Source organism: Eurytemora carolleeae, unplaced genomic scaffold, assembly GCF_000591075.1.
Source record: "Eurytemora carolleeae unplaced genomic scaffold, Eaff_2.0 scaffold387, whole genome shotgun sequence".
NCBI classification, from domain to species: Eukaryota; Metazoa; Arthropoda; class Copepoda; order Calanoida; family Temoridae; genus Eurytemora; species Eurytemora carolleeae.
Genome location: NW_019396360.1, coordinates 31296 through 57923, shown reverse-complemented (window position 1 = coordinate 57923; position 26628 = coordinate 31296). Strand labels below are relative to the sequence as shown.

At 31.2% G+C, this 26628-nt stretch overlaps 2 protein-coding genes across 2 annotated transcripts in view; one reads left to right on the top strand and one right to left on the bottom strand.

The window, feature by feature from the left end:
• Positions 1 to 25739, bottom strand: part of LOC111701713 (transmembrane protein 135) — a 28964-nt gene extending 3225 nt beyond the window's left edge. Inside the window, exons 1-10 of the mRNA XM_023473117.1 lie at positions 25426 to 25739; positions 24921 to 25019; positions 7174 to 7304; positions 6453 to 6545; positions 6045 to 6078; positions 4842 to 4902; positions 4054 to 4150; positions 2719 to 2872; positions 1924 to 1991; positions 949 to 1030 (exon numbers count right to left, since the gene is read on the bottom strand). Coding sequence (XP_023328885.1) covers positions 949 to 1030; positions 1924 to 1991; positions 2719 to 2872; positions 4054 to 4150; positions 4842 to 4902; positions 6045 to 6078; positions 6453 to 6545; positions 7174 to 7304; positions 24921 to 25019; positions 25426 to 25476 — 870 coding nt within the window. The 5' untranslated portion in view covers positions 25477 to 25739. The remainder of the gene's footprint in view (positions 1 to 948; positions 1031 to 1923; positions 1992 to 2718; positions 2873 to 4053; positions 4151 to 4841; positions 4903 to 6044; positions 6079 to 6452; positions 6546 to 7173; positions 7305 to 24920; positions 25020 to 25425) is intronic.
• LOC111701712 (post-GPI attachment to proteins factor 6) lies at positions 9846 to 24512 on the top strand. Its single transcript, XM_023473115.1, has 25 exons — positions 9846 to 9937; positions 10298 to 10346; positions 11032 to 11132; positions 12006 to 12115; positions 12263 to 12345; positions 12680 to 12736; positions 12934 to 13133; positions 13254 to 13452; positions 13552 to 13625; positions 13889 to 13930; positions 14110 to 14289; positions 15536 to 15594; positions 16353 to 16488; positions 17159 to 17284; positions 17796 to 17851; positions 18482 to 18587; positions 19086 to 19183; positions 19668 to 19806; positions 20414 to 20479; positions 21074 to 21182; positions 21701 to 21809; positions 22035 to 22117; positions 22687 to 22730; positions 23042 to 23122; positions 23651 to 24512. The coding sequence occupies exons 1-25, from the start codon at positions 9890 to 9892 to the stop codon at positions 23849 to 23851; spliced, it is 2556 nt and encodes an 851-aa protein (XP_023328883.1). The 5' UTR covers positions 9846 to 9889; the 3' UTR covers positions 23852 to 24512.
• Positions 25740 to 26628: the final 889 nt, after the last annotated feature.

Here is a 26628-nt window from a genome sequence, read left to right as displayed (position 1 = left end):
ATTGTTGTAATTTGCTAGCAATGAAATAAGACAGAAAATAAGTTCATTAAATATTATGATCAAGAATTCAGGTAGATTTGGGCAATGTTCTGTTAACAAACTAAAAAAGTCTGTTAGCAAACCGTAACAAACGTTAACTTTGAATCGTTAACAAACGTTAATAGTTGTTTCTGAAAAAAAATTAACAGTTTATCAAAAGAACAAATTAACGGCCACTTTCTTTAATTTTTCAACTTGAAATCGCATTAAACTAACAAATTTTTTTTTGTATTTTGATGCCTTTTTACAGACCTTGATGTTTTAAAATGTTGTCTTTAATTCTAAAGTAAACTAATAAGTTGTTTAGGAACAGGTTGAGAAAAGAAAAATTAAATCTTATCATCGAAAATAAATAATCTAATTCAGTTATTGGTTTCTGTGATGTCTCATTGTTGACAAAAAATTTTCTGTAGATTTTCTGGAATTTTTATTATATAGACGACATTTGAAGAAATCTGCGTGCAAATTCGTAAAGAATAAGAAATTCAATAAAATGATGAAAACGAACTAATTGATTCTAGCATTGATTTATTGACAAATTTCTATTAAGAAATATGTTCCTAAACATCTAATTACTTTTCTGTAGAATTTTTGATACATTTTTCGTTATCGTTATTTAATAATTTTAAAAAAATCAATTCTCAAAACGTAACCACTCAAATGGATAATTTTTAACGTCGACTTTGCGCTCAAACTCAGTAATTATTCATTATTAAAACGTTTTATATGTCTCAAATTAATTCTAAAAAATTTCTCCACAATACTATATTCTCATTTAAACTACCATACATTGCCGGTCACTCCCAATTTAAGATAACTTGAGACACTGTTTTTTTCAAAATCATTTTTCGTCACAACTTTGCAAGGAGACTTTTAAATGATGATTAAATACTAAACTTTTTTTCTTACCCTGGAGAGTAAAGTGAGGGACCCTAGAAAGAAGCCAATTCTTGTCTTGTCTATCCAACCACCAGATGAACGACGACCTTTTCTAAAAGAAAGTTTTGTTAAATTTTTTTAATTCAACAACAACCTGCAACTCATATATCAGTTAATCATAACATGGCAGTTGGACGTTTGGGTTAATCTGATGTCTGCTCAATAAAATAGGTTAATCTGATGTCAGCTGAATAAAATAGGTTAATCTGATGTCAGCCACGAAATATTGGTTAATCTGATGTCAGGCAAGAAATATTGGTTAATCTGTCAGCTGAATAAAATAGGTTAATCTGATGTCAGCCACGAAATATTGGTTAATCTGATGTCAGTCAAGAAATATTGGTTAATCTGATGTCAGCCAAGAAATATTGGTTAATCTGATGTCAGCCAAGAAATATTGGTTAATCTGATGTCAGCCAAGAAATATTGGTTAATCTGATGTCAGTCAAGAAATATTGGTTAATCAGATGTCAGCCAAGAAATATTGGTTAATCTGATGTCAGCCAAACAATATCGGTTAATCTGATGCCTGCTGAGAAGTATTGGTCTAATCTAATAGAAGTTAATCTGATGTGATCTGGGACAAATTATTTAATCTGATGTCAGCCGACATAGATCCATTAATCAGATGTCAGACGACTTAGATCCGTCAATCAGTTGTCAACTGACACAGATCAGTCAATCAGATGTCAGCTGACAGAGGTCAGTTAATCAGATGTCGGCTGACAGAGGTTAGACAATCAGATGTCAGCTGACAGAGGTCAGTTAATCAGATGTCAGCTGTCAGATGTCAGTTAATCAGATGTCAGCTGACAGAGTTCATTTAATCAGATGTCAGCTGACAGAGGTCAGTTAATTATACGTCAGCTGACAGAGGTCAGTTAATCAAATGTCAACTGACACAGATCGGTTAATCTGTCATCTGATAAGGATACATATATTCACCTTATTAGATTGAACAGACTGAGAAGAATTTGACCTCCGGCACCGAAGAGAAAATGCTTAAAGCTTGCCTGTGCTTATTTCAAGATTAAAAACAATTTCCAGAAAATGTTTGCTTCTTTTCCAAAAATGCAAAATTGACCAAATCTGTTCTCAAATACCACATAGATATGAGACGGAATTACTGTGAAATTTTAACCACCGACTCTTTTTAAAAATGTAATTAATTCTTCTGATTGGAAACAAAACAAAGAAACTGTTTGATTATTTGCGCATGATTGATTCCACCTACTTTGCCTATTCCCTGGTATGTAACATTTGATAGTTTTATGGGAGAAATCTCAACTGTAATACAAATACAAAAAACAAGGAGTCGGAAAATGGAACCAGTCAAAACTTTTGTTTGAAGTAGCCCTAATATACAATGCCTGAACTCTTGAATTTGAGAAATAATTTTTTGATCCTTCAATTTTAATTAAAGGGAGTGACCGGCTATGTAAGGTAGTTGAAAAAAAACTAATTCTGAAAACGTATCCATCCCCAAAGTAAGAGTTTTGAAAGTCGAATTTGCGCTTAAACTCAGGATTTACAGATCTTTACAAAGTTTAATATGTTTCAAATGAATCCGAAAGAACTTTTCCACAACACTGCATAGTCTCCCGGTTTCAACATCACATGGAATGTGAAAGAGGAATTGATTTATTCTGAAAGGACTGTACAATTGTATTTTAAACACAAAAGTTTAAACCTCTTAATGAAAATTTAATCTAGTTGTGATTGATTCAGTTTATCTTGTTCCTTGATTGCTGATGTAAGATAGGCATGCCGCTGATCTGGATCGAATTCATCATGCTGCTGATCTGGATCCAATTCATCATGCTGCTGATGTTTATGACCCTCCTGAAGATTTTTAGATGCTAGTTTCTCACTTTTTGAATCTTGAATCAGCAATCTAAAAATTTAGCAATGTATTGTATTTGCATGTGTATTTTGTTCACTTGATTCTCATCTCATATTTGAAAATTAAAGTTATCTGAAATTTTGGAAAAATTGGAAAAAAGAACAACAACAAGAATTGTTAAAATTATAATTTGTGATAATTTAAAATTGAACTGCCGGAATAAAACAATCAAATTATAATTAAATTAAGATTTTTAAATGAATTTTCAGATCAAATAATTGATTTCATTTGAAAACGTATATATTTTAATATTTTTAGAAATCTACTATAATGCTGTTGACGGAAAACAGCAACACGCTAGACAAATCAGGATAATAGGCCGGTTAGGATTCTGGTGGGGGATGTTTATTATCCCCAGACAATTCTTTCCCGATAGGCCGCACAAATACACACACAACAGAGTAACCCCGTCTCAGAAATTCGATAACAAAATCTTTATTTCCTAAAAAATAACATAAATTATGGGTCATGTTTACTTGTACAATGTTATAATGAATGTTAATAGTAGAAAAAATCTTACGAATTATTTAAGGATAGTCGGGGTGACTTATTTGTTGATCAGTATTGAAATACGTTTTTTAACTTCTGAAAAATTACAGTTGAATATTTAACGAAATTCACTAATGCTTCTTATGAAAATATTTTGCTTAACTTTAATGATTTCACAACTACGAAAATATTTTAAGCTCCGTCGGAGGAGGACAAGGGAATTGCGGGCTGAAAATTTGGTCTGGCTGTCTCCGACAGGAGATTCAAGTTGAAGACGACATTTTATAGAGGTTTTAAAATTAATGGTTAACAAATGCATACAAATGTTAAACATGCCTGAAACAATTATGCAAAGGGTAATATTTTTTGTCCTAATTAAGAACCATGAAGTTACTAATAAAAATATTTCAAACTTGGTGACAACAAATACACAATTGTTTTTTTGTATTGGTTGACAATATCTCATTGAGTATAGAATTGGTATTCTTTTATTTGATTTGTAAAAGATTGGCGCCCTTCAAATAAAATTCTTTAAACAGAGCTATAATTGTTTTTCCATGTTAAGTGAAAAGGTTGCTCACCAAAGGCGTTTACAGGGGGGGGGACTGTGGAAGATAAGCCCCCCCATCCAATAGTAAAAACAAGGTTAAACCCTGATACAATTTAAGGAAAGGATGTTTCACCTTGTTAATTTGAGAGCAGGGTCCAGAGATGGGGTTTCTAGAGTTGTATTGAGATAATGATACCCAGACATTGATATAGAAAACAGTAAATAATCAACTAAACAGTAGATAGTCAACTAAACAATAGATAATCAACTAAACAGGAGATAGTCAACTAAACAGTAGATAATCAACTAAACAGTAGATAATCAACTAAACAGTAGATAATCAACTAAACAGTAGATAATCAACTAAACAGTAGATAATCAACTAAACAGTAGATAGTCAACTAAACAGTAAATAATCAACTAAACAGTAGATAGTCAACTAAACAGTAGATAATCAACTAAACAGTAGATAATCAACAAACAGTAGATAATCAACTAAATTGTAGGTAATCAACTAAATAGTAGATAATCAACTAAACGTTAGGTAATCAACTAAACAGTAGATAATCAACTAAACAGTAGAAAATTAAGACAGAATTGCGAAGGCTTTGAGACGTTGCAAGAGGCGGAGACAGTTTCACGGGGCTTTGAGGTCATTCTGCATATTAGAAGGATCCTAAGTCATTTTGCAGGGCTCTTGGCGGCTATGCATCTGCTCCCTCGAAACCACATTTGAGAAAAATTTAATTTTCGTAAATAAAATTAAAATATCTCATTGATCCTTGATAAAAAAGATTTAAAGGGTATCATTTAAAATCCGACATACCACTCAATAAAAGGAGGACAGGGTTAATTAAAACTACATTCCAGTCTCTCTTTAAGAGACACTATTTTTGTGCAAGAAAAGAATGAATAACTTACTGTATGGTTTCCTGTCAATGATATTATTATTTCTTAGAGAGTAGTAAATGGACTCGGATGCCTGAAATCAAATTGTATTGATTTTTTCATTGAGAAGTAATTTTTAACAGAATCAAAATGGCGTCTTGCCCGAAAAGAAAAAAGATTTAAAGTAGAATTTTGAGGATTTGGGAAAACACTTTCATGGAAATGTCGTTTGAACCCCTTTTATCAATGGGACCTCTATAATTTATAAAAATTTTATTGTCAGATTTAACATAATTTATAGTTAAAGGCCCATTTTTGATGTTTTATTCTTGTTGGATACTTTGATACTCTGCTACCTCTATAATAAACCGTTAAAGAAGAAACATTGACCAATCAACTATGTCTATAATATAAAATACAGGGGTGTAAATTTTCTTGAAAAATATTTGTTTTTAAGGGTTTTTATACGCTGATTTGATGAAAACAAAATGATTTTTAATAGAAAATCTAAAAATTTTAAGTATGAAAAAGTATGAAAATAGGCCCTATGCTGACGATTTTTGCCTGATAACAACAGATCTGAGAAAAATCAAAAAATCAAAAAATTCAAAATGAAATAAAATCCAAGATTGAAAGTATGGGAATGAGATTAAAACCAGCAAAATGTAGATCATTTTCCATCAGATCAGNCATCATACCACATTTTTAGAAAACGAAAAACACTAGACTGGGACCAAGAAACCCATTTTCTGAAAACCACCTCTGAATAGCTAAACTATACTCACGCTAAAAGTCTTGTATTGCACCTTTTTTGGCAAACCCTGTCAATTTTAAAATGCGATATCCAGAGAAAAGAGTATTAGTTTGTAAACTTTTATATTGTTTAATGTAATTTTGCTTTAGACAAATATAAATGATAAATATAAGTATGAAAAAGTATGAAAAAGTATAAAAAAAAAACTTTTCTTATTTCCCCCAGAGTTTCAGAAATTCTTTAAAACAAACCACCCCTGATAAATAAATTTTTCATATGTGAACTTCCCACATTTTTAAAGTCAAAATCTAATTAATACAAATTATGGCCTGATCTGTTTAGCCGTTTTGACTTTTGTTCGATATAATTAAACAATCACCCAAACTAAATATATTTAGAGTTATAAAAAAAGAGAAAAAAAGAAACATCTTTCGACTTTGAAGAAAAAAACAACCAAAGCAAAAAAAAAAATATATATTTACCACGTTTGTGACATAGGTTGCCAACATCCCTCGTCTTTAAAAAATTCATTCCATTTGAAATTATTTAGAAAAAAAATAAAATAAATAACAATCTAGATTGGATAAGCGAATAAAAAGATAAATAAATGAATGACTCAAAAAGTGAATAAATAAATAAATAAATGAAGACTATGTGGATAAGAATAAATGAATAAATATAAATGCAAAAAAAGATTAATAAGAAATGAACGAAAAAAAATCATAAATAAACGTATGAAAAGTTGAATAAATAAATGAATGAAAAGATAAATAAATAAATTCATGAAAAGATGACTGGATAACTAGGTGATTAGATGAATAGATAAATGTATGAAAGGATGAATAGATAAATAGGTGATAGGATGAATAGATAAATGAATGGATTAAAGCCTAGAATGTTTCTCTACAAATATTGCTAGGAAGCTTGAAATCCATCCTGGGATCAAGCCAAGACTCCAGAAATTACAGAACCCAAGCACTTGCCTTATATATCATACTGTTACCAATCATTAAAGGTATAACTCAGATACAGCGAGAACCAGAAAACTGTGGAATAGTAAGACGACATTAAATCAGTTTACTGTATTCAATCTTTTTACATGGGAGCAAATACTTTTATTGTTTACACTGGACAATTGCTGTGTTCCATCATTTTAAGTTCACTGGATTGTTAGAAGTCATAGCTGCAGAGTTTAAAGTTGTAATACTATTCCATAGTTTTCTGGTTTTTACTGTAGAAGAAATTATAAAATACAATTAGAATTTTATTTAATGTTGTTTTTTAAGTGAATTTTAATTTTTAGCTTTGAAAGAGACGTATTAAGTGAAATGGCTGGACTTTAAAGTCTCATAACGCTTTGGCCTTTGTTTTACCTCACCAACTCACTCATACTTTATTGTAGCCCTAGAAAATACATTTAAAAAAAATTGTTTCTAGGTTTAGTTTAAAGGGAGTAATTGACGAAATACTGCTCGATTTTTGTGATGACATCATCTTCGTTTGCCATGGGGTCCTGCACACTGCACAATTGCTGTGTCTCATTAATTTTTCGGACAGTTCAAAATATTTCTTCTGTCTTAAAGTCGTTGTCGTGGTTGTATTTAATAATACCTGACTAGACAGTGAGCTGTAGCAAAGCCGAAAGCATTATATGATAAGAAGGCAGTAGATTGAAGAATACTTAGAACCAACTTGATTAGATCTGCTCTGCTGGGTATACGGCATTTCAGAACTGTGGTTCCCTATAAAATCAAAATTATTTTGTCCCAGATCATTCTTTTTCTATTTCAAAATTAGAAAACACGATCTGCTATATCATCTAATTATTTACGGAATTTTGTTAAAATTAAAATTTCAAAATAAATATGTAAAAAATGTTGTCACAGATCTGGATTTACATATATACAAACTAAGGATGAGACTGTAAAGACGACCTCAACCTCTAAATATATCCCTTATCCAAGGTTAAATTAATGGATCTGTCTGAACATTTACTAGCTAATTATACGATTTGTAAAAGAAGGAAACTTAAGATTTTAGTTGCAAGGAATCATGAATTAATATGGTGGAAACCTCAACAATTTCCGTACAGTCTACTCTGAAGTCTAATCCTTGGTGAATAATCCTGTTTATTGAACATTAAGACACTTAGTTTCTTTTCTTGGTTGCAACTGTCCAACCATTTCCGAAAAATTGTGTAACCCAAAGATTTTTATGATATTTTATCTCGAAAAATACATGTCTTAATCCGTGCGTTCCTCATTCGATCTGTATGTAAAGGGTTACCCTCAAATAATGAGGCTTTAATACGATAAGCAAAAGGGCCGGAGGGTGAATGTGTCCCTGCTTAAAATATTTTTATATAGAACTAAACGTTCTCTATAATTAGTAAGCTTTAAGTTCAACGCACTCAACTTAGGATAATTTTAATCCAGAATCCCCAATCAAAACTTGAGGCAAATCGGTCAAGGGGTTCCTGATCGTCATGATCGAAGTACGAGCGTCACATATCTTATAAGATTATCTCCAAGCTTTAAAGCCAAAATACGCACCTTATAATACTCGAAGAACCTAGCATTTTCTGCAAGACTGATATGAAAAGCTTTTACGTTTTTTAAGAAGGATTCATTATTTTAAAACTTTCTGTTTATGGTCCCTAAAATCATAATTTTGAGCAATACTATCGGTATAGGAAGACAAATTTTAGACACAAGTTATGACTTTAAATCATGGGCAGTGTAAACAGGCCCATTTCACTTAATTAATGCTTTAAAGAGTAAAACTGTTTGATTTGAAACAAGATTAAATACACTTAATTATTTTAGTGTCGTCTCCCAAGCAGCAATTATAGATTTTTATGATTACTAGCTTTAAAAAATGGTGCATGTTTATTGCATGATAATTGTCCATTGTTTTTAAGAAAGAAGGAAAGTTCACCATATTAATGTAAGATATAAGACAGATAATTCCGTAGCTTCTGGACTCAATTCTCATTCTTTGTGGTTAACCCTGTATATTTTTTTATCTTTGAAATTGTTGCCAAATAATGTGTTTGTAATATTTATGAAACACCCTGTATAATATGGTATATGGTTTAGTACACTGATCCCGAATTTTCACAGGAGCGAAGATTTCGAAAAAAGATAATTAAAATTATATTTATATGCAAAGTTTTTGTTTCAAACAAAACTATGGAAATATTTATTTTTCGTTATAAAACTTTGAAATAATCGGCGAAAATTGTATTTTTTTTTAGATTATAGAATTACGAAATTTACAAACCATCTTCACTTTTCATTTATCTTACTACCTGGGTCTTTTGTTATGATTATAACATAGTATACAATAGAAAGAGTAAACCTAATTGCGTATAGAAATAAACGTTTATAATGTAGAAAGAGTAAATTTACTCTTATTTTATTTATGAAATATAGGAATAATTATCATTTATCAATATTAGATTGAGATATATATTATGCTGATCTGATATATTTGACAATTTTGAAATTAAAGAATTAGGTTATATAAAAGAAACATGCACTTTTTTAATTATTAACTTGGTCATGTATAGGAAGAGGTGCTACGTTGTGTCTGTCCTAGAAGACCCCCCCCCCATCAATTTTGTACATGACCTCGAGTTCAACTAATTTAATAATTTTTTTTTACTATTTCATGATCACAGGTCAGGTTAAAAGACATATTTCTTGGCCGAGCGCTACGGCTAGGACAGACTAGAGGGCGCCGGTGCTGCGGTCGCATGTTCAAAATTTATTAGGGTGGGGGGGGGGGGTCAACAAAAGCGTACATTAGGAAACGACCCGGGTGACTTACACTCCTTACACTACCTTTTAGTGTGACTGCATTTATTATTTTACAGTATGCTTCCATTTAATTTTGATGCGGATTCAGATCCTGGATCCGGAATGGAAAAAGATGGATCCGGATCCAGGTTATTGCTTTAAATTTTAACATTCTTTTCAAAGCAAAATTTCAAATTTGTTGTCTTATTTGTTCGCTTATTTTTATGCAAAGCTTTATAAATTTTTATAATTTTTATAATCTCTCTTTTTTCAAAATGTTCAAATTTGGGGTTTGAAAGTAAATCTTTTATTTGCAGTATCTGGTTGATATTTTTTTCCTTTGGATCTGAATCCGTGGATCCGCATATTTTTGCTTATCCGGATCCAGGAAGCCAAAATCTAGCGGATCCGGATCCTAGTACTGTTTTTTACATGTGATTTTAAATATAAGATAAATTAAATCTTTAAATATTTGTTTTTCAGAATGTAGAAGAAAAAACGGTTGTTGATGATGTGTAACAGTAATAATGTTCCTACTATCCTTGAACCTGTTTGCCTTGATCTTCAATATTTTGGTTATTTTTTTTATAAGTTTTTAAGCGTTTTATTTAAAGGGAACTTCGAACAATTTCCATCTTCCACAATCTCCATTGAAGATAATTAATTTAAAAAAGATTTGATCCTTGTAATTCTATTTAGGGTTAGCCTTTAAAATGCGATTAAATACACCTTTCATCTCATTTTTTATCCGATTAATTAACTAATTATTAGTTAAATAATTAAAATATTATACACCTTGATTTAGCAATAGATTATGTTAAAATATACATATATAGTTTTGCCCCAATAAATTACAGTTAGAAGAGAATCTTAAATATTTATAGTTAACAAGAATATTACTTGTTTATCCTATTGATTAATTATACACTATGCAGCCATGTCCCAGCTCTGGAGGCGCGAATCTACCAGATGCTAGTCAAGAAGGTGGGAAATCTTTTAATAATAAAGGATGAGACTGAAAAGACGACCTGAAATTCTTAACATATGACGATCCAATGGTTCAATCAAGCCTTCTGCCTTTAATAATAGTATTTTCATGGTTTATTTAATCATTTGACATAGAATGAAACAAGTTTACAGTTGCAGGGAATCATGAATATAATGGCAGAGACAGTATAAATTCCGTTAAGTTGTCTCTGAAGTCTCATCAGTTGAGGGTAACCCTGTAAATTTCAGAAAACTTTAATGATTGATATTCAAATTGTTCGAGTAATTCCCTAATTTTTTTCACAAAAACTCTGTTATGATTTAGTAATCCCCAAAGATTTAAATATTTTCCAAAATGGCGATTTTAACTCCATATTATTCGGCGTTGGGACATTTCACAGGACATAAGACATTTCATAGATAGGACATTTCATAAATAGGACATTTCATAAATAGGACATTTGATAGGATATTTCATAGATAGGACATTTCATAGACAGAGGATATTTTTTATCTCCAAAATTTTTTTCTTAGATTTTTCATAGACAAGGGAAAATGTAAATACAACGTGCTTTTATTCAAATAGACTATGATGTTTCTCTATTGCAAAGTTGAAAGGGTGCCGTTGTGAATCGGATTTGTAGAGATGACCAGAAATTGTATAATTAAAATGTTATAATAGGAATACTGAAGCAGTACACTAGCTATGATGATCTTGCCTTGTTCCACTATACAGTCCCCTCTGAAACCACACGAGCAACCTGGGAGTTTGCCTCCTTCCAGGTAAATTAAGGGAGAGTTCCAGAATTTGGGAAAGGAGAAATTTTTTGTTTGAAAATCCACCAATGAAAACTTAAAAAATTGGCATAATTTAAAAATCTGGTGTTTTATTATACAAGTAACATTAAATCCTAAAATTCTCTCAAGAAAGGGGACCACAAAGTGGCCTGAGCTGGGAACTTTTGAATGGTGGATTTCGGGATTAATGCTTAATCCACTCTTGTTATTAATCTCCAGATTAATTAATCGATCGGAATTAAGAATATCCCATTCTAAAGTTTTCAGCTCTGGAATTTTATGTTAAACTTAATTTGAATCTGTTTTTTCTATTAATATTATCATCATGCTATGGCAGTCAAAGGTGGGTGGGTGGGGGGGCACTCCAGCTCTCGCTTCCTCTACTCGTGCATAACACTTTTCATTGTACACCAAACAAAACTTGCCCGAGAAAAGAGAGATAAATACATAGTAAATAAAAAGTGTCTTAAAGCAGAGGAAGATAAATAGGTCTTCTCTGGTTCCAGAAAACGACACTACTGATTTGCGGATTTTAAATCCTCTTTCAGGGATTTTTTATCCTCTACAATATTCAGTATTTAGGATGAGCCGGATTGTCCAAGTCGTGAAGTACTAATCTACCTCCAGTATGCCAGTTTTTCTGTTATATCTCCGGATATATATTCTGTATTTAGGATGAGCCGGATTGTCCAAGTCGTGAAGTAATAATCTACCTCCAGTATGCCAGTTTTCCTGTTATATCTCCGGATAAATTTTCTGTATTTAGGATGAGCCAGATTGTCCAAGTCGTGAACTACTAATCTACCTCCAGTATGCCAGTTTTCCTGTTATATCTCCGGATATATATTCTGTATTTAGGATGAGCCGGATTGTCCAAGTCGTGAAGTACTAATATACCTCCAGTATGCTAGTTTTCCTGTTATATCTCCGGATAATGCAACCTTTGCAAACAATTTCTACACAATAAGGAAATATATTCTAGAATCTTAATATATATAAATATCTGTGGTTTTACTCCTTAAATAAATGTATTTAAATGCCTTGTTTAATGAATAAAGTTTGGTATCCATTAATAATATTTTACAAACTAAAAATAATGAATATTCCCGATCCAGAACTGATCTTCATTACATAAAAACTCACAGTGCCTTTCAGCCTCATGATTCTACTATATTCCCAATATACAATCCCTTACCAGGTATAGCTCTAGGCTGTATTTTTCTTATTAATCCCCCCGCCCCCACACTATTGATGGAGAGTTTTCAGAATTCTCTCAGTTTCTTTTCCTTCCTCATGATTTGAAACTTACGATGAAGTTGTTGGAAATTAACAAGCTTTTGTTAAACTTTTGGAAATATTCACTGGGGATCATTTTCTTGAAAAAAACAATCATTTTTTGTTGGATTATGTCTTTTTGGAAAAAAAATATTACTTGTTTGCGGAACAATTTTTCCTAAAAAGGGGAAGTGTGCTCAAGTTGNCCCCCACTCAAACTCTGGAAATCATGAAAACTTATTTTAATATAATTTAAGGTTCATGGTATGCATTTGCCTATCTTTCTCCATATGAAGAAAAAATTACACAGCAAGGTAATTACGATCATTGTAAACTGAATTGGCTTTAAACAGTGAAAATTGATTGTATCTTTTTGAAAAAATTCGATTTTTGTTTTTAGCCTGACCTGTCACAAAATAAAACCCTGCTCCATTGTTGACAAAATTTTGTAGATGTAGGTTCATAGGGTGTTATTTCTATAAATTGAGTTTTATTTAAAATTTTGTTTTAGGTCTGCTCCACAAATGTCGCTACTCCCTTGGATCCATCGCCCTATGGACCAAAGCTGACCAAGTAGAGCTCATTATCCCTTTCCAGAACATGGAGTACTCAACCAAGAAGCATTTCTCTTATTACAAGTTCTACATCTCGGACAACATTGACAATTATAAGCTTTACATATCAAACTGTACCATTAAACATCAGATAAAGGTATCTTTTTCAAGATGTAAAAGTTTTAGAAATTTCTTCCTTAATAAGATTTGTGTTTGTTTCTTTTCTTTTCAGATCAGTGATTGATTGATAAATGATGCTTATTTTTAAACTGTTTAGGAGAGAATATTTGGAAGAAAAGACTGCATAGAATATGTCAATTTAAGAGCACGAGCATTGCCGCGGCATGATCCTAATGTTGGCGGATTCACAAACATCACGGAAGGCGACCAAGTCGTCTTCAATGAAACCCGTCCTTACAAATCTTCCTATTACTACCTCCTTATTGTCAGCAGTGCTGTTGTCAAATTTAATTTAGGAATGCTATCTTTAAATACTTAACATTAATTTTAAGTTAAATATCTATTTTTTGGTGTAAGGTGGTTAGATTATTAATTTTTACTGTTGCAATGAACAGAGCTGAAGTATATTGATTGTGGAAAGTCTGGCCTATATGGTCCTAATCAGAGGAGTTGGTATCTCACAGAACAGGTACGATTGATTGATTGAGTTCAAAATAATACTTCTTTTAATTTGATTCCCAACATTTTTTAAAAATAAGTTTTACAATTGGCAAACTATCGCCGCAATAAATCTTTTAAGATGAAAACAAATAAAGTTCATCTACTAAAAAAGGGGTATACTATTTACTGGGATGAAAAAATAGGACCAAAACACAATATTTTGAGGGGTGCGGAGTAGGTAAATGTAATCTCTATATAATATATGTTTATGCTAATATTTCTATAATTAAGGGACTGCATTATAACTCTTCAAGAGACAACACCGACCCTAAGGTAAATCCCCCTTAGTTTTTATTCCTATTTCTTTTATATAATAAGTTCTTTGCTCATATATATAGCTGGCCAAATGGCTGAACCAAATTGGTTGAATTTTTTTTTTATATTTCTCGGGCAACGCTGGGCGTTTTCGCTAGTAATTATTAAATTGTAATTACCCAATATATCTGTGTCAGGAGCCTAAGGATGGGTTTCAGCTGTTTACAATAACCAACAAGTTGACCGACAAGGATGAGGTTGTTAACTTTGACTTGGATATACCTGGCCCAGAGGACCTAGAGCCAAGATGCTTCTCTATGTTCGATTTTAACAGAATCGATCTTGTAGAAGACTTCTCGGCAAACTATGTTCTCCAGGTAAGAAAACATACAGAGGATTAGAAAAAAATAGGAAGACGACAGTTAGACTAAAGTTAATATTACAAACAATCTAATGAACATGAAACACAACAATTGTGTACACTGTAGCCAGACACATTTTACTTAATACTACTACTGGTAAAGCTCTCTGCTTTATAACAACATCAAATACACATAAAATTGCTTAAACGTCGTCTTCCTATTCCCCAGTTTTATGGTCCTCGATCTCACTGTAGGAACATGACAGGTTTGAATATTTCAACAACTCAAAATGGTCCTTTTTAACTTTAGTTCATGAATATGAATGATTGAAAAATCCTAGTTTTTTTGTTCTAAACTATTTATTTCCAGGCTAATATTCTATAATAATAATGTAAACAATGAAAAAGCGTTTTTCTATCGTGCAAATTGGCAGATGTGATATAGAAATATGTAGAAAAAATATGCAGAAACTATTCTTAGATTTTGTGACTTTTTTAAATGAAAATTATTTAACTTTTACTATTTTTAGAAATTCTTGTAACAATTACCTCATAATTCTCCTGGCCCTGACAATTCTAAAAAGCGGTCTGCTTTTTTGTGCTTTTAATATTACCAGAGACACTGAAAATGTTGTTCAGATTTCAATTTTGTTAAATAAAACCAAAATTGTCAAAATCTTAAAGGAATTCTTTGTATCTCGGGCAATTTTAAAAGCACAAAAAATGTAGAATTCATTTTGGAAATGCCAGGATTATTATCTCGAATTTTACTTTTAAAATTAGGTTTACAAATTTTTTAACTATTTATTTTTTAAACTTTAAAAAGGTTTTTATAAAAGATTCTAACGTTAAACTTGTACAATATTATTTTTATAGTATTACAGTATTTCAATTTTTCCCACTTTGGGATTCTTGGGTCTCTGGGACCCTACCTTGGGGGGGGGGGGGATGCCAGAACCTCGAAAGCTCCAAGAAGGAAACAGCTACCCAACATTTATTTTTGATATTTTCAAAATAATTGGTATTAGAAATAGTCCGTACATTCTTCTTATCTATTCATTGGGATATTTCTGGTCCGGTATGTTTTAAGGAAAGTTAGCTCATTATATGTTTCTAAATTCAATATCTCAGCTGTTGACACTGAACTAATGAACAATAATAATAATCCTACAAATAAATAGAGCAAATTATATAAAAAATGAAGACGACCTTCAAGTCTTGCTAATGTATTGTTTCCTGTTTATACTAAAATTAATTTTCAGGGGAAGAGCTGGTATACAAAATGGATTTCTGTCTCTACAAGATTTCCTATAATTACAAGGTAAAAAACTACAGGTTAACCACAACACAAAGGGAAGCATAATATAAAAAAAGACACCTTCTGAAATTAAACAACTATACATACTAAAACACATTTTCGAGTCTTTTTAAAGGATTTAAAGGTGTTAAAAACACCAATCCCCTATTTTAGGTTGTATGTAAAAATCTTATTTATTGGAAGGCACATATTTTGTATTCTTTGATTAAGTGAATTAAAAAAAACACCCTTTACATTAATACCAGATTAGCTTGCTCGGCATTAAAATTAATAATATGCGCAATTTAATTTTTACTGAACCCACATACAAGATTTTTGAGACATCTTTCATTCTAGTAACAAAATTAATATATTTCGGGTTTTCTTAGTTCCAGCCCTAATTATATGAAATGAATTCAAGTCAAAAAAGATTAGTTTTTAATTGAAAAATCACAAACAGAGATATATTGGAGGACTGCGTCTGCGTAGGAAGAAGACATATTTTAATTTATTTTCAAGGGAGAGGAAGCTTTAAAGAAAGTTATAATAATTTCTGGTATTATTGTTATTATTATTATTATTGTTATCATTATTATTATTGTTATCATTATTATTATTGTTATCATTGTTATTATTGTTATCATTATTATAATTGTTGTTATTTTTTGTTATTATTGTTATTATTATTGTTGTTTTTATTATCAATATTATTTTATTATTGCTATTTACATTGTTATTGTTATTTTGATTTTTATTATATATCATTATTATTTTGAATTTAGGTTTGAGACCCTGGAGTATACTGATATTGGTGGAACTGTAAATATTGTGATGAGGATTGAATCCCCGGAACCGGAAATAATCCAGGGGCAATCCCTTCGCGTTTACGGGTGTCTCAGCAAAGGAAGGATACCTTTGGTAAGTAAGTACAGAGGCGTATACAGGGCAGAATTTTTGCAAAAAATGTTCGGCGGGGCGGCAGCCTTCATTGGGGGCTGACCCATGAATCCATATTTTTCACTGATCCTCATTTAAATTTTTTTTCATGTCTAAGTTTAGAGAGTTAAATTAAGGTTAAAAAATCGCCATGAAATAAAGTTTTTCGTCTTTCTTCAGAAATATTTTAGGTAAATGAAAAAATGATGATAGAAAAATTGTTTTAAAAACATACATATCGTCTTTATTATGTAAAGAGAAAAGGGAAGAAATTATTAAGAACTTTTAAAAACTCTCTTGTAGTGGATTTTGGCTCGTTTGACTCCCCCCCCCCCCTCTTTCATACAGAAATTTTCATAAGCCGCCCCAATGTTCAATCTAATCTAATAATAATAAAAAAGGAAATAATGTTTGGCAATTAGCAAATAAAGGATTGGTCCTGTTGCTGAGATGTTTTTTAGAGAATCAAAACTTAATTCAAACTTTATTTCGCACAGCAAATAGACATTAAAAGCGCGTAAAATTGATTGGAAATTCAAATGCAAAATATAGATCGGGCTGAAAATCAAGAAATTGGGAAAGAATTAAAACTCTAACCCAAAAGAAGAATGCCGCAAGCAATCGCTGTATAATTTGATTTGATTTGATTTAGATATCTGAGGGTACTCTTGAGTGTGATGATGATGAAAGAATAGAGATATCTGCTGATATGTCAGAGCAAAATGTTACCAAACTTATTCCATTTCCTGAACCTGGAACTTGGTATCTGGCTCTACAGGTATAAGAAAGGCAGGGTTGTATATGTTCTTGAATATGTATTTTCCCTTCTTCTGAAAAAAATTTTTTAGGTATGTTATCTTTTCATGAATTGGGGTAAATAAATAAAGTTGTGTGTAAAAAGTATCAAAAAGGATGAAAAACTTGCCTCTTCATGTTCCATTTTTTCCCCATATCTTCAAAAATCAATTCTAAAAAACATACACCTCTGTGCGAAAAGCATGTTGGCAGACCTGTTCCACATGGATTGTATAATTTGCAAAAATTTACTTAACTGGCCATGTGCTACACAGGAGTAAACTGGCTAAAACCAACTAATGCTGATTTTGTTTTCAATTGGGAATTTCACCATTTTTTTCCCAAAATAATGCGGATTTCGTGATTATTTTTTTAAACTGTTTTCGTATTAAAGAAGAAAAGGTAAGACATGAATCACTGTACATAAAGTCATAATTTGGTTAAAACGAATTTAGAGAAATTATTGAGTAAAACAACTTATTATTATTTACTAGGCTGAATGCCTGGATCCAGAAACTGGAGAAAAGATTGATTGTTGGGGAAATCTTAGGTAACATTTAATTTCATTATTATACATGCTCTTATCTTTATAGTGAAGTCTACAATTTAGTTTTTCTTAAAACCACATCAATTTAGTCTATTTTGTCAATTAATTAATTAAAAAATGATTATTTGTTTGATTAAAACTTGATAAATTGATTGATTAAAACTTGATTTTTGTTTAATTTAAAATTCATTATTTGATTGATTAAAACTTGATAAGTTGATTGATTAAAAATTGATTAATTGATTGATTTAAACTTGATAAATTAATTGATAAAAACATGATTATTTGATTGATTAAAACATAATTTATTGATTCATAAAAGGGACTGAAAGCGTGATTTTAATTGACTCTTCATGCAAAAAGGGCGATGTCCGATTTAAAACGGTAACCATAAACTTTTGTTTCCGCCATGTACATAGATATTTGTGAGCAAATTTACCTAAACCAGGGTGATTATTGATTAAAACTTAATTGATTGATTGATAAAAATTTAAAAAAATTAATTCCAACTTAATTTATTGAATTGCTTGCTGTGTTTTACGATTGAAAAATGGATAAAGTGATTGATTGATTGATTGATTGATTGATTGATTGATACAGTGGTTTGTTGATTTTTTGATTGATTTTTCTAAGGTTTGGAAGTGTTATGACCTCTGTTAATATCCACATCCAACCCTGTGGTTACAGACCACAGTCAGATATCTGTGGAGAATATGGTGTTTGTGTCAGATCTCACAAGGTTAACTTTCGCATGTTATAGGGACGATGGTTATAATTTCAAGTGAGCTATGATTTATAAAAAAGGTGTGTATGATTCACAACGGTATCCTTTAAACCTGTATCTGATCGTTATTTTGTAAAAAAAAATTGTTAAATACTTTGGTGTTAAATAATATAGGGAAACTTTTTGTATACTCCTTGTATTAAATATAATAATCTAGGAAAACTTCTTGTAAACTTCCTGTCTTACATATAATAATCTATGGAAACTTCTTGTATACTTCTTATCTTAAATATAATAATATAGGAAATCTTCTTGTAAACTTCTTAAATATAATTATCTAAGCAAACTTCTTTGATACTTCTTGTCTTAAATATAAAAATCTAGGAAAACTTCCTGTAAACTTCTAGTTATATATATAATGATCTACGGAAACTTCTTGTATACTTCTTGTCCTTAATATAATAATCTAGGGAAACTTTTTGTATACTTCTGGTCTTAAATATAATAATTTAGGGAAACTTCTTGTATACTTCTTGTCGGTGTGCTAGTGGGTACAAAGGCTGGACCTGCGATGAAACTACACAAGAAAACCCGGGACACCAGCATCAAAGGTAACTTTCAATTTAAAAAAATTATATTTTCTTTAAATTTTTTTCGCCATTAAGTATAGATAAATAATTTGTCTACTTTAACCCTGTTTTAGTAACACCCTACTATTAACCCTGCTTAGGTAACACCCTACTATTAACCCCGTTTTAGTAACACCCTACTATTAACCCTGTTTTAGCAACACCCTACTATTAACCCCGTTTTAGTAACACCCTACTATTAACCCTGTTTTAGTTGCACCCTAATATTAACCCTGTTTTAGTAACACACTACTATTAACCATGTTAAAGTAACACCCTACAATAAACCCTGTTATAGTTACACCCAAATATTAACCCTGTTTTAGTAATACCCTACTATTAACCATGTTATAGTAACACACTACAATAAACCCTGTTATAGTTACACCCAACTATTAACCCTGTTTTATTAACACCATACTATTTACACCGTAATAGTAACACCATACTAATAACCCTGTTTTAGTAACACCCTACTATTGACCCTGTCTAACTTGTCCTTCCTCCCCGCTATCCTGGTCTCGTTGTACTACAGGCTCTACACCGAGTCCTTGCTCTACTTCTCCACAATGTTCTTCTCGACCTTCTACCATACTTGTGATCAGGCAAAATACAGTGATAACCAGAAAGACCCGGAATTAATTGACAGTTAATCAGACTAATTTACATATATATCTCTGATAATATTAAACGCACATTAAAGGCAGACCACATTTTGGAATTGGAATGACTAGGGCTATATTGTTATTACCGTTTCATTAATTATATTGATTGTAAAGTCGTCTGATCAACTATAAAATAATTACGGGTCTTTCTGTATCATTGTTAAATATTCTTTTTTTATGTTGATAATGGGTATGTTTTGGCTTAAGCGTAGATCGGTTAAGATTCCACCTTTAAACTTTAAAAAAATGTTTAACCAAAAATAAAATTTTTTTTAAATTATAGAAAAGTTGTTTAAAGGTATATTTTTTCTTCTAAAAATCCAATCTAGTTCGAAATAGCAAAATCTGTTCAATAAATGTCTAAAAATGTCAATTTTTCAAAAATGACCAGGCTGCAATTGACACTTTAAAATAATAAAATAATGAGAACCGTGTTTGTTCCTACTAAAACTTTATATCATCATGGCGTAGCCTAGAGGCTTTAGAAAAAAAAACTCATTAAAGACAACAATTAATGTTTGAAAGCAAATCAAATTTATGATTTTAGGATATAAACCATAAACATCTTCCAGAGCCGTTAGAAAGAGCTTGTCATGCCCTCTACGTTTCAAAGGTATTTTTTCCAATTTTCATTCTATTATTCTTGCATTTCTGAAATCTTAAATCTATTTAATGGTAGGGACAGTTTTTTTTTAATTTTCTGAAAAACGAACTGTACGTTTAACGCTAACGACGAAAGAAAACCTAAAAACGAAACAATTTTTAATAAACTTTAATAGGTCAGGCATATTTTATGATTGATTGACTATTGAGGTTTATTATCAAGGTGCTTTAGATGGAGCTACAAGAGGGTCATTTCTTTAGTAAACAGAAATTTTTAAAATCAAATTTACTTGAGGAATGATTAAAAAATCTATCGTTTTTTTAAAACTAGCATATCGTCGTTTTCAGAAGTTAAAAATACCAAGGTTCGTTATATTGAAAAAAAGAAGGAAACGAAGTACGATAATGTTTTCCTATCGGTTTTATAAATGACGCCCATTCCTACTTACGGACCATGAATTTTTTCGCTTTTAAGATTAAAGTTTACTTTGTAAGTTTGCAATCACGCGAAATTAAATCGGAAAATATTTATGAAACGTGATAACTGTTATCATTAAGTTAGAACTTAAGATTCTAAGGCTCATATATCATTAATTTTATTTAGGAGGTTCTTCAATTTTGTGACTTTTTCTGTGCCATAATGTCTTTCTGGGTGACCATAATCTCAATGGCGAGATTACCAGTAAAACTCGTCAATTTTCTTCATATGTTTGGTGAGAATTTAACAATATTTCATGAAAATGATTTCACTCAAAATAACTTTTAACTGAAATTAAAAGTTAATAGTATTTTTTTTAGTATGACAGACTATTATAAAATATGAAAAAGAAATCATCCAAAAAAACGAAAGACAAAGACGAACTTTATGACATTGTAAACGAACAAAGATGCATTAAGGTGTACTGCTAATATAATCTATATATACTTTGCTGTCAGTGTTTGTTTGTCTGTTTGTATCCATTAAACGTCAAAACGGCAGAACCGATTGGGCCCATATTTTTAATGAGGCCTCGTTTGACCCCAGGGGACCCAGGGAATGTTTATGGTTGATCGAATTTTCAAAAATTTGCTTCTAACAAAATTAAATTTTTGAAATTTTGAAATCTACGAAATTTTTTTTTTATAAATTCCGCGAAATTTTCGTTGGTTTTAATTTACAATGTACACAAAAAAATGTTTACAATTGAAATAGAAGACGAGTCTAGTTTCTTATATATATATATATATTTAGGTGTACTGTTGATATCAGTTTTAGTACAGTACAACAGAAATGGAATACAAGTATTTGCAATCCCTATTCCGCTTGGTGCCGCAATACTCATAATTTCAACAATTATTAGGTAAATTTTGGAAACAAACCAGGGGGGCAATTCATAAGTGAGGGGAGCTTATTTCTTCCCTCCTTTTGGAAAAGTAGCAACAGGGATGTTTCACGCTCAAACTTTATTTAAAAAAACATTTGTTTTAGATAGTTTTTAAAAACTCAACCCAATTCTTGCAGGGAGGGGGGGGGCATATTATGGGTTTACCTAGGTTTTCAAAATAGCATAGTGTATTATTTATAGATCCTATAAAAGACGGAGGTTACTTCGCGTAAATAGAACCTGCACTCTCTGGCTTTCTCTTGCTATAATCTCTGCCTTGTCAGGTATATATATACTCGCTATAAAGGAGTTCCTCACATTTTGTCCAAAGAAATAACGAAAATGTAACTTTTTAAAGAATACTTTAGAGGCCAAATTTAAAGAAATTGAGACGCGACTCAAGATTGGTTATTCCCCTTAAAATTGTATTCAGTGTTTCGAGATTTGAGCCGGCGCTTAATTGGAACAGTGTTTTAGCGATTCAGCGACGCGGTTTTTAAGCTTTAAATTCTTTTAATTCGGCCTTAGTAATTAAGACAACAATTAAGCAATTGTATGTGTTTTTATAAATCAAATAGTTTTACTAGTAGTCTAGTAATCAATTTATTTATTGAAATGGGTTTATGTACAGTTGATAGAAGAAAGAAGATGTGTTATATGTTCATTTGAAATCAACTAACGTCTTATTCAACAGTTTTGTGAAACCAACAACTCTTTTCTGAAGAAACCCCTCTGTCTCAAAAATATATTATTTAATGCCAACTATGAATCTTGGAACATTTTGATTTTTTACAGAAAAACTGAAATGACAATCTTTTAATAAAAAATAATATCAATAATAAATTATTTTCAGCTGTTCTTGTATTTGCTTTGATTGAGACAACCACTAATTACCAGGAACCCTTATTATTAATCTTCTTCAATCGAAAATTATTTCTTGATTAATTTTTTTCGTTAGGTTGGGATGGGGGGGGGGGGAAATCATATAATTAATCTTGACAGCTAAAGGGAAACAGATTCTACAGACAAGGCTTCATTTGCAGTAGCCCGTAAATTAGATTTTTTCGTCATTTTTTGCAAAATGATAAATTTGAGTAAGTTTTAGCAAGTTTTAGCTCATGCAATATTTAGTGTTTAGCAAAAGAATCAAATTGCCGTAAACACTGCAATGAATTGTTTTGAATGGATCTAATAATGGTTTCCTACAGTATGTTCACAGTTTATGGCATTGTCTCATAGCTATGTCTCTTGTTTTTCTTCTTCCTTACTGTAGGAGAGAAAATGCAAAGGTATTTTTTTATATTTTTAACAAAAACTTGGTGGATTCATGTATTTTTATCAAAACTTACAAAATTTTTATACTTAACAAACATTGTAGATTTTAAAACTTGTATCAAAACTTTGTAAAGCTATTATAAATAGATCAAAAAGAAGTCGAATTTAAACTTTGGGGGAATTGAGAGGAAAATTAACATCAAAAGGCAAGTTTTTAAAGTTCTTTTTGATGCTTTCCCCAAAAAATTTCGTATTTTTCCTAAAAATCATTTATTTTCCTCAATTTAGCGAAAAAAATGATTTTTATAGAGGGTCGAAAGTATTCACCCGTGCATAAATCCGTATGTTTAATATTTCATCTAGCTCTAATGGTCAGACTAGTCAGAAGCCACAAAAATATTTTCTACTCCAGACAAACTGGGGTTTTATAATCTATTTAAATTAATTTCGGATATTTCATTAGTTTTTGTTGTTGTTTAGCGCTAATTCATGCGTATTGACCTCCATTTTGATTATTTATTCCCATGATGTTATTTTTTCAGCATTCCTTTTATAAAAGTGGATCTCTGTCAAGTGAAGAAACTGAACCAGGATCAATAAATTGGGGAGGTGTCCGTCCTCTTCATCCGTCAACAATATCTACGCGTACAGCTGATACTGATACTGATGTGCACGTTGAGGGTGTGACTGTAAGAGCAATTTCTATAGATAGACTATCTGACGTAGGACAGTCTAATTGTTAATTGATTTTATAATTATTTCGAAAGGAGCTTGGGTACCCGACTTTGCACGGAATATTACAATTATTTTCTTTGTTCAACCCCCCCCCCCCCCTCCTCCTTCCGGGACCCACTGGACGTGTGTCATGTTTATAAATTATGCTTGTTTATTGTTTTAGATTATTATAAATTAAAAAATAGTAAAAGATGCCAAACGATTTAATCAGATCTGTTACCAGCATTTTGATTAATATTATGATCAGCAAGATTTTTATTTTCTAACTTCCCCATCAGGCGTTAAAGGAAGAAAAGGTTCAAGAATCCAAACCACGAGAAACAGTTATTAATACCATTTCCACGCATATCAGTAATCAGTATTCCTTAAAAGTATTTTTAAACAACAAAAAAACCTTGATCTAAAAGGGATCATGGTAGCGTGCGCCGGTTAGATCAAGGAGTCCACGGGAATTCCTTAGCTTCTTCAATTGAATTGAATTGAATTGAATTGAATTGGGTCAAATTTTAATGTAAAATTGTACAATAATGCTCAGTTAGAGCTTGTTTGTTATGTAATATTGTAACATGTGCATACGTAAAGTACTAGTCCAAATAGAAAATTTTATTGCTAGGCTAGCAAATAATTTTAAAGCATGAAGATTGATTAATTCAATTTTAATTCAGGAACCTTAGCTTTGTTTACAAACAAAGTGTACTGCAATTTGTTGAAAATAAAACATTTAGAGCAAAATTAAAATTTCTTGTATTTAATGAATTATTATGTAAAATGTTATAACTTTAGTTAAAAATTAAATATATTAATAAATAGATGAATTTAAAAACTAAAGCTTGTTTTAATTGTTTAAATATGGATATATTTTATTTATGATAATTATTAGGGACCCACTAGCAAATTCCTGTTACTAACTACACAGGCTTAAGTTATCCTTAGAATTGTCACATTTTAAGAGTTTTCGGTCAGCTTACAGTCTCATGAATTTACGATTGCAGTTCTTTAATTGTTGAACATTTTTGTCCTGCTCCTCATAAGCAAAGTATGGAGAGGAGCAAAGCTGAATAAACACAAACAACTTACCGCGTACACTGTTGTGTATATGCGTAGAGACTGCAGTACACAAGCAAATCCTATATCTAGGGCAGCAGCAGAACATAGAGGACTCCAGGTGTGAGTCATCTGTTTAGTTTGTACACATTATAAAGTAGTCAAGGGGAGTGGGGCAACATTTGTCTAAAGCTGTTTAAAAGTAAGGTAAAAAAATCGCGTAGATCGATGACATTTTTATATGGTTAGTTTTCCCTGTTCATGTACGCTCTCGATTTTTATGAACGTTAATTCTGAAAAAGTGTTGAGGCCCCTCCTCCCCTTCTTTTATCAGTTCAATTTTACTCCCAATGCTGAACAAATCCTTTAATGAATATATCATTTTACGAATTAAACTCCCGGGGGGGGGGGGGATTGATTAATTGGAGAAAATGAAAAATTGAGCCTCAAGAGGCAAGTTTTTCATCCTTTTTGATACATTTTACCAAATAAATTTTTGGGGGAGATTTTTCAAGAAAGCATACACCCCTGTCTTTACCTCGTAGCAAGAATAATCCAGGGGTCTGAACTTGCTGAGCGCTAATCCCATTTTTCAACTATCTTTCTTTAACTCTAATATTTTGGTATTTAAAATATAAAATTTCTCATATGGGCAATTTCTTAGACGTTCTACCATAGGTAGAACCAAAGTCACACTATGGTTACGCTTTACCAGAGCAATGTATATAGATATATACGACCTAAGAACAAGTTAAGAACAAGAAATGACTGAACCTACAACCTACTCCACTTCATGTAATTTAGGATGAAAAACTATAAATCTAGAATATTTTATATCTAACGCAGTTTTTAAACTTGAAATGTGAAAAATGTTGCATTCTGCCACTGCTAGAAATTAAATAAATACATTAAATATAAAACAGCTTGAAAGTGTTCAACAATTACAAGAATTTCTTTAGATAAATCAGGAAAAGTCTGTCAATCTTGATCAGTCAAAGATTTAAACTTTGAAGGGTACCTTTGTTAATCGAGGATGCCCTGTTAAAATCGAATTTTGCTTAAATTTATGTATCACAATTCACAAAATCAAAAATTATTCTGAACTGCATTTAATATAATATCAGTTAAGAAAAGATAAGAGTAGTGTCATTAAGCTGACTAATCTAAACATATAAACTATTTACTTGTTGGGATAAAGATAAAAGTACAGGGGTAAATATTTTACTTTTATATATTTTCTATTTTCACGGATTTTTCTAGGAACAACTTGGAATTTGCTATAATTTTTTGAGCTTTACTGTACTGTAAAGAAAGATCCTGGCAATATTAAATGGGAACCAAGGAGTATGGAATAGAAGGTCGAGATACAACTGACGCGGACCGCCCTACCATATGATTATACATGCTTTACAGACGGTACTTCATTTGAATAAAAAATATTTGTCTGATGTACAATTACCGCGTATACAATAACCTATTCTGAATATTTCTTATAAAAATGAAGTACAGTCTGAAAAGCATGTATAATCATATGGTAGGGCGGGCCGCGTCAGTTATATCCCCCTTCTATTTCATACTCCTTGGCGGGAACGCATGAAAAATTTAAATTTAGATTAAATTAGTGAAACAAAATCACACCTTCTTCCCATTCTAAAAACCACTACAGTGGTCGGCGTTTATATGAATACAATGAAGACGACATTTCTGTTTGAATTTTTATTTCTAGCTAACAAGATTGTTT